We start from the raw sequence: 8608 nt of genomic DNA on the forward strand, positions 1-8608 counted from the left end.
ACAGCCACTATGGAGAACAGTATGGAGGTTCCTTAAAAAACTAAAAATAGAACCACCATATGACCCAGTCATCCCACTACTGGGCATATACCCAGAGGAAACCATAATTCAAAAAGGCACATGCACCCCAATGTTCATTGCAGCACTGCTTACAATAGCCAGGACATGGAAGCAACCTAAATGCCTATTGACAGACGAATGGATAAAGAAGATGTGGTACATATCTACAATGGAATATTACTCAGCCATAAAAAAGAATGAAATTGGGTCATTTGTAGAGACGTGGATGGACCTAGAGACTGTCATACAGAGTGAAGTAAGTCAGAAAGAGAAAGTTTGCAAGGCAGAAATAGAGACACAGATGTGGAGAACAAACGTATGGACACCAAGGGGGGAAAGCGGGGGGTGGGTGGTGGTGGGATGAACTGGGAGATTGGGATTGACATGTATACACTAATATGTATAAAATAGATAACTAATAACCTGCTTATAAAAAACGAATAAATCAAAAAAAAGTTAACATCTGCAGGAAAGAAGCACAGTTGCCACAGTTGTGTGTTAGAGTCTAGTTTATGTCTGGTCTGTGAAATTATCTGCTTAAGTAAGACCTACTGCCTTGATTACAGGGGAAGGGGGTATTTAAACATATCCACCTAGCCCATGCTCACTGACACGTAGGAAGAGATTTGTGAAATTCTCACATACCTATGGAAATTCACTGTGCCATCCACTGACTAATGACTGTAATTAAAGCCAAAGGATTGGATTTGCAATAGATGCAAAAACAGATCTCTGCCCCTTACTTTCCATTGCCACCTCCTACACACCCTGTTTTCTCGTGCTAGACTGTTGCAGGAGCTCAGTCTCCTCCTTCTCCAGGCCACACCACGGACTGTAGCCAGGTTAAGATGCTAACTTACTGCTGTATGAACACACCATGGGCAGCAACATGCCTCCTGCTCCTGGGCCTGGGCTGCTCTTTCAACTCTCTCTCCCACTCCCAAGGTGCACCTCTCGCTCTCTCATGCCTGGCTGCTTCCACAGGCCACACGGGGTCTACCCTTGAGCCTTCCCAGAAACCTTACCCCTGGTTCTACTGCCTCCCAGCCTTTTTTTTTCTGGCCGCACTGCGAGGCTTGCGGGATCTTAGTTCCCCGACCAGGGACTGAACCCGGGCCCTCGGCAGTGAGAGTGCGGAGTCCCAACCACTGGACTGCCAGGGAAGTCCTCTCCTGGCCTTTCTATATCCAGCCCTTCTTTAAGGTCTAGTTTAAGACTGGCCTCTGTTGACTCTCTCTCAAACGTGTTAAATACATGTCCAACAAAGACAGCGCAACAACTGCAGCAGCCACAAAACAACTCTTGAGAACTGGTTGAGCCCAAAGTATATTCCTTCCATGGTGAGTAGAAATAAGCAAGATGGGACTTCCCTGGTGCTGCAGTGGTTGAGAATCCGCCTGCCAATGCAGGGGACACGGGTTTGAGCCCTGGTCCCGGAAGATCCCACATGCCGCGGACCAACTAAGCCTGTGCGCCACAACTACTGAGCCTGCGCTCTAGAGCCCGCAAGCCACAACTACTGAAGCCTGCGTGCCTAGAGCCCGTGCTCTGCAACAAGAGAAGCCACTGCAATGAGAAGCCCGCACACCGCAACGAAGAGTGGCCCCCGCTCGCCGCAACTAGAGAAAGCCTGCACGCAGCAACGAAAACCCAACGCAGCCAAAAATAAATAAATAAATAAAAATTTATTTAAAAAAAAAAAAAAAAGCAAGATGGCACAAGAAGGTATCCAACTGCGTTCTAGGTTCTAAAAGTAGCTGTTCCACTTCCTAGCAATTTGCATACAAATCCCTTAACTTCTCTGATTCTGTTTCCTCCCTATAAAAGAGAATGTTCTGGCTGCCGCAAAGTGTTGCGAGGACTAAGTGAAGCCCTGTGGGGGAATGTGTGAATATTATCCGAAGGAAAAGTGGTCTTGTCTTTCTACTCTCTGGGTCATGCAGATGGTGACTTTTTAATTTAAAGCTGTACTTGAAATATCACTGACCCGGATGTGGCTACCATCAGGGGAATGTTCCAGCCTAACTGAAGGTTGTCATGAGTGTGTGTGCATTGGTTGTGTGTAACTGTCTCCTTAATCTGTCCAGGTTTCACAGGCTCAGCAGGACTATCAGCAGAATTACATCCAAACCCAGTCGTCAGCCCTGGACAGTTTTAATACCATGAACTCGGCTTTGGTGTCGGACTCCATCGGCCTGCAGGTATTCATCTGCTCCCGATTCGCCTGGGTCTCCTCTGTTCCAGTGCAAGAGAGCTTAGCCAAGGGTGGGCCCTGTGTTTTTGTAGAAAAGTTAAGTCACAGAATGTCTTCAGCTCATTATTCTGAATCCTTTACACACAGCCACAGTAAAGGCCAGGCCAGGGAGACGGTGAAGGAAGGAAGCCGATGGAAATGCTTCCAAGCTGAGACTCTCAACCTTGGAATTGCAGTTGTTTTTGCGCTTATTAAAATGGGGGTTTAGATCCTGAGTTCAGTGCTAGAGATGTCACTTGTTCCACTAGACACCCAAGTGGTCCTAAGTGTCAGTGCCTAAAACAGTGCATCAGGCCACTCCCTTAAGCCCCAGTGTTACGAGAAGTTCCACCAACCACAGGAAGGCCAGACTTAGGCAAAGGCAATCTGTGTTCATTCATGACAAGTAACTCCCAGAGGCTGTTAGGTACTTTTTCCTAATTTAGAAATTATTATTATTACTATTTTTTGGCCGTGAGGCATGTGGGATCTTAGTTCCCCCGTCAGGGATTGAACCTGCACCCCCTGCATTACAAGCACTGAGTCTTAACCGCTGGACTGCCAGGGAAGTCCCTAGGAATTATTTTGCTTTGAAAGAAATCTTGTGCCTTCCAAAGAATATCTTGTAGTACCAGTCAGGGAAGCAAAAAGAGTCAGGATCCCACATTTGTGCAAATGTGTGTGGTCACCACACGTCGAGGGGGTTTTTCTCTTGATCAGTTTGATTTGCTAGGACTTAACCCCCTCATATGCTGCCCATTGTTAATCTTCTGACTGAGCCCCCCACGTAACATGCAAATTAACTTGAAAATGTTCAGAGTAAAGCATTATATTCACCAGAAGCAGCGTCCCTTGGCTTTAATTTGCAAACATGCAAATAATAGTTTCTGTCCCCTTCCAACTTTATTTGGCTCTTATCTCTTTACCTTCCTCTTGAAAGTTCACACAAGCTATTTCACATCCTTTCTGGTTCTCTATAAATAATTTGCTAGATAAGCAAACAGATTTTCATGTTGGGATTATCCACTTCCCTTAGGATCTAGTATTCTCTACTAACAGCTGTTCGGGCAGTAGTGCCAGCAGCAAAGCTAGGCCACGGTCCCCGCAGTGGGCCTTGGTGGGCCTCGTGTTTGGATTTGTCTGGGAGGCCCATTTCTGGTGGGGCCTCTGAGTCCCACCCTTTTCCTGGCTCTCCCATAGTGCCTGGCAGCTTTCCCCTGGCCTCAGGCCAAGCCCTACTTTGGGTCTGGTTTATTCAGGAGCCTTTATTTTCCCTTCCTCCTGCTATCAAGGGGGCTCACCCAGGCTCCCTTTCCTTCCCTCTCAGACATCTCACTACTGGCCAACCAGGAAATGCTGTATCTCACCTGAGTTCAGATCTGGTTGGTATCTGGGTTTTCTTCCCTGTCCTACTTCTGATTTGCCACCCCACTGTTGATTAAAAAAAAACCCATACAACCTAAAAGTTCAGAGTTCTGTTTTATTCGGGGACCTTACTGAGTCCTATGGCTTGGGCATCAGCCTCTCAGACAGCTCTGAGGAACTGCTCCAAAGGGGTAAGGGAGGAACCAGGATAGATACGAGTTTCGCTTAAAAAAAAATGTAGCCAAACATTAACATTACTATTCATCACACAAAAAACAGACATCTTCAGTTAATGTTTTTAGTGCTTTTCTATGTATAAGAAGATGTAAGAGTCTGGGCTCATTGAAATTATTTCTTTGGTTTGCATCTTAACTCTCTAGGGCTAGTATCCTGCTTTTTTCCATCTTGAATCCCCCTCAGGGCACACTGTTGGGTGGGCTGCAGTGGCTGATAACTTGATGGCGGGCAACAGTCATTGTTTACTGGAATGGCAGGCAACATTTTTGTCCACATCACTGACACGCCAGGCATTTACTTCAGAGGTCAACTGTTAGAACAGGGTCCACCCTAACCCCTGGACCCTGACTGATTTCTAGTTACAGTCTAGTCTCTTATTCCAGGGTAAATGAAATGATTAAAAACTGTTGTTTAAAAAAAAACAAAAAAAGAAGGGGGTGGCGGCTGGGGAAGAGGGAGGAGCAGAGAAAAGAAACACATCATCTCATGGCCAGGAAACTCAACTGAGTCTGAAAATAGCTGGCTTCGTATTTCTTCCATTGTCTAGTCTACCCCATGTTCATGATTACTGACGAGACCAGATCCCTGGTTTGATTTTATAGAATGTCAAAGCTGGAAAGCACTATTGAGATGATCTCCCACCCCCTTGTTTTATGGATAAACAAACTGAGGCCAACAGAAATGACTTGAACAAAGTGTATAGCTAGTCCAGGGCTACAGCCCTGGTCTCTTGGTCCGGATATAGGTTCTGAGCACAAGACCGGTCTCTGTAAAGCCAGTGGGACTTAGAGAGAGGGTTGTTGGCCAGATGGTTTCTAAGGCTCCTTGCATCTCCAATGCTCTGTGATTCCAACTTTCAGATGGCTTCTGTATTTTCTTTAATATCTATTTACCACCATTGAAAATCCTTTCTACTGATTCGAATAGGTTTAAGCATGAGGCTTATTATCCAAAGTGGAGGCTAAGGAGTGGAGGAGCTTCAGAGACTGGTCATCTACAAAGAGGACACAGGTATTAGTATTAGGATGTGTGTTCAACACCAGAGTTTCCAGATCTTCTGATATAAAGTTGTAGGTGACTTCAGGAGGTGGTAGAAGGTGCCCATAAACCTGTGTCCGGTGGTAGAAATTCTGGGGTTGTGGAAGCCATTTCTCTGTAAGGAGAGTTAAGCAAGTAACCTGAAGCATGAAATAGCAACGATATTAATTTAAGCATTCCTGCTCCAGTGGGCAGCCTGGAGCAATAAGCAACAGGCTTCTGACACTTGTCAGGCGCTTGTGGGAGTCACAGACTTGGCTCTCTGCCCCTCCCTTCATCACCACCCTCCTCTGCCTGAGCGAGGGAGGTGAAACATTTGCAGGCATTACAGTAACCTCAGCCCTGTTGTCTCTGTCCTGGCAGCTCGTCTAGAAGTACAGAAGTAAACAACCTGTTTAAGAAAGAAGGGGAATATGTCCATTTTATAAAACACGTATTTTGTTTTCTGATTTCAGTTTGGGAATATGGAAAATATAGAAGATACAAAGAAGAAAATTAAATACCATCTATAATCCTATCCCATAGTGAAAATCATTATTTGGATTTTGGTGACTCCTAGTCTTTTTTTTTTTTTTTTTTCTAGGCATGAATACATTTGGACAGATGCTTATGCATTATTTTTTTCAAAATGGGATTCTTCTGTACTTACTGTTTTCAAACCCAATTTTTTTCCACGTGAAATTACGTATTGCAAACATTTTTCCTTGGAAAAGTGTTTTCGTCCGTTTCCATCCATCCTAAGCAGTGGCAAGCGGTGTTAGCAGCAGCCATGGCACGTTACGGGGGAAAGCTGGCTGGCCCACCGAAGTACAGGGCGGCAGACCTCCCGACCACCAAGGGGGGCCCTCAGGCGCTCTAACACCAGGGTCCCAGGCTTGCAGTTGCTCCTGTGGGCCGATGTCTCCCTCAGCCGTTAATGACAAAGGGATGTCCCAGTGTATGACTCTGGCCGTGTTTTCTCACACTGCTAGATCTGGTTTTTATTTTCATCCTGACAGAAAACCCTTGTGGATGTTACTTTGGAGAACAGCAGCATTAAGGACCAAATCAGAAACCTGCAGCAGGCATATGAAGCCTCCATGGACAAGCTGCGGGAAAAGCAGCGGCAGTTAGAGGTGGCACAAGTTGAAAACCAGCTGCTGAAAATGAAGGTAAAGTACAGGAATGTAGATTTCCTGCTAACCTTTCTCTCTCCTCTCTTCTCCCATCGCCAGCTCTCCCATTTCCCTTTCTCTCTTCTCTTCTTTGTTGGGCTTCCCCACCCTTTTTGTGGCCAGCCCCACAGGATTTCACTTGAAGGGACTGAGGGGGTTTCTGCGCTCACAGCTGTCAGTGCAGATTGGGGGTACCCTGTATGTACCCCTATTGGGCTCTCCTGCCTTGGTCCCAGTGGCCTCAAGGGCTACTGAGACCTCATCGTGGCACTGCTCTTATGTACTGAGAGGACACTTGGGCTGCCCACAGGTCTGGGACTTCAGAAGCTTCACTGTTCAGATTCTCTCTGAGGTTCCAAGGCCTCATTGTCTGGTTTGACAATGAAGAGCTGAAGGGCCCCCCGGAAGAGAATGGGTGGGTGACCAAGGACTATGGGCAGTGTCCCTCCTGCCCCCAGGTCATGCTTATTCCTCAGCTCAGCGTCTAAGGCCCTGGAGATGTTAGTGCTCCTTCCAGCTTTGAAACTTCCAGGAACCGACCCACGAATGGCTCACAGAAGTCACCCAACAAATTATTTCCTGAATGAATTTGGTTTTTTTTAAGCCTGTGCTTTTCAGATTGTGTTCAACACAGCCTTAGGCTATTCTAGGGGAGAGTGTGTCATGGGTAGTGTACCATGTGATTTATTGCTCAAACCAGAGTATGTTCAGGAGTGAAAGGAGGTGCTCTTAAGAATTTGGTTAGGGGAACAAACTGGGCCATGTGGTCCCCTACCTATGGGCTGCCTCAGGGACAGCTGATGGGGAGCACGGGCCACCACACCACACTGTGTAGCCTCTGTGATGGCTGCCCCATAGGCTGTGCCATCACCACCCACTTGGCCAAACACAACCACCCGGGAAGCGGGAGGGACCAGAGAGCTACACAGTCGATCAGCTCCTCTTTGCTTTCACTTCAAACAGGGATGCTCTTCTACTTTTTCATATATTGTATTTCTGCATAAGAGTTACTTTGGAAAAAAAAGCCTTTGTTGCTGAAAAATTCTGAAATGACCGTTTGGAGTCTTTTCCTCAATGTAGGATCTCTATGCAGTCATTCATTCCACAAATATGTACTGAGTATCTACTCTCTGCACCTGTGCTCTGTATCCATGTCTGTTCCAGAGGTGCTGTGGTGTCAGGGAGACCAAGCCTCCAAATCCAGTTCGCAATTGCCTGTTGTAGAGACTAATGCTTTACTTTACCCAACCCCACACCCCCCCAAATTACAAAAGTGACAGGACTCAGAGTATTTCATGTGACCTGGATGCAGCGTAAACAGGACGTGAGGGACAGAGCCCATTCTAGAAGTGGAGATGGAGTGCAGGACACGCTGGGTCTCTTTCAGCTAATGATAACCTCTGTTCAGGATTTCCCATTTTGTGGTTTCTTGGTACCAAAACTTGCCTAGTGATGAGAGGGGAGATTGAGAGGGCATCAAGAGAGACTTTTGTCCAGTCTTTGGAGGAAACATCATGTAGCCTATCCGGGTTGTAGTACACCTTACTTATCCAGAGCTTACCTACCTAGCTAACTCAGCTCTCTTAAACAAGCAGTAAGCTGGAAGGAAGGGATGCAAACAAACCTTCAGAGGCATAAAATCAATGGCCTGAAGTTCACAGGTGAGGGCAGGGCCAGGGAAGAAAGGAAACACCAGCCACTCCCAGCATAAGCCTGCTTGCCCACAGCTCTACTTTTTCTCATCTCCTAAGCTAGGCCTGTGCAAGCCCCCAGGAGCCCCCAGCTAAGGTCCCCCAAACCAGATGGGAACGTTTCCAAACACAACATTTGGAAAAGCACAAAGGTATGGAAAGGATGAGTCCAGATTTCTTAGATGAGCTTAAGTGTTTCCTAGAGACTGATTGGCCTGTGCAACTAATGGGATGGCTTCAATTCCATGTGGGCAGCTTCTCTTCAAAGGCCTTCCTGCTTTTCTGACTTAAAAATTTTTTTAAAGTAATGTATGCACCTGGGGGGAAAAGTCAAACAATATGAAAGGTAACATAGAGGTATGGCTGCAACATTTTACATTCCTACCAGCCATGTAAGAGGATTCCAATTTCTCCCCATCCTTGCCAACACTGGTTACTCTCTTTTACTGATTTTAATCATCCTCGTAGGTGTGAAGCTCATTGTAGTTTTGCATTTCCTGATAACTGATGATGTTAAGCATCATTTCTTGTGCTTATTGGTCATTTGGATATCTTCTCTGGAGTGTCTGTCAGATCCTTTGCCCATTTTAAAATTGGGTTATTTATATTTTATTATTGAGTTGTAAACATTCTTCATATATTCCAGATACAGGTTATTAGAGAAATAATTTACAAATATTTCCCCCCACTCTAGGTGTTATCTTTTCAATTTCTTGATGCTATCCTTTGAAGCACAGAAGTTTTTATTTTTTTAAAATTTTTATTATTATTATTATTATTATTATTTTTGCTGTACGCGGGCCTCTCACTGCTGTGGCCTCTCCCGTTGC

The 8608-nt window shown here is 45.8% G+C and overlaps 1 protein-coding gene across 3 annotated transcripts in view; it reads left to right on the forward strand.

Moving 5' to 3' along the window:
* MYZAP (myocardial zonula adherens protein) overlaps nucleotides 1-8608 on the forward strand; it is a 97163-nt gene that overhangs the window by 29517 nt on the left and 59038 nt on the right. For all 3 annotated transcript variants that reach the window (XM_007111262.3, XM_007111263.4, XM_028494844.2), the window contains exons 5-6: nucleotides 2148-2261; nucleotides 5932-6084. In XM_007111262.3, coding sequence (XP_007111324.1) covers nucleotides 2148-2261; nucleotides 5932-6084 — 267 coding nt within the window. The remainder of the gene's footprint in view (nucleotides 1-2147; nucleotides 2262-5931; nucleotides 6085-8608) is intronic.

Source organism: Physeter macrocephalus, chromosome 11 (assembly GCF_002837175.3).
Source record: "Physeter macrocephalus isolate SW-GA chromosome 11, ASM283717v5, whole genome shotgun sequence".
Lineage (NCBI taxonomy): Eukaryota > Metazoa > Chordata > Mammalia > Artiodactyla > Physeteridae > Physeter > Physeter macrocephalus.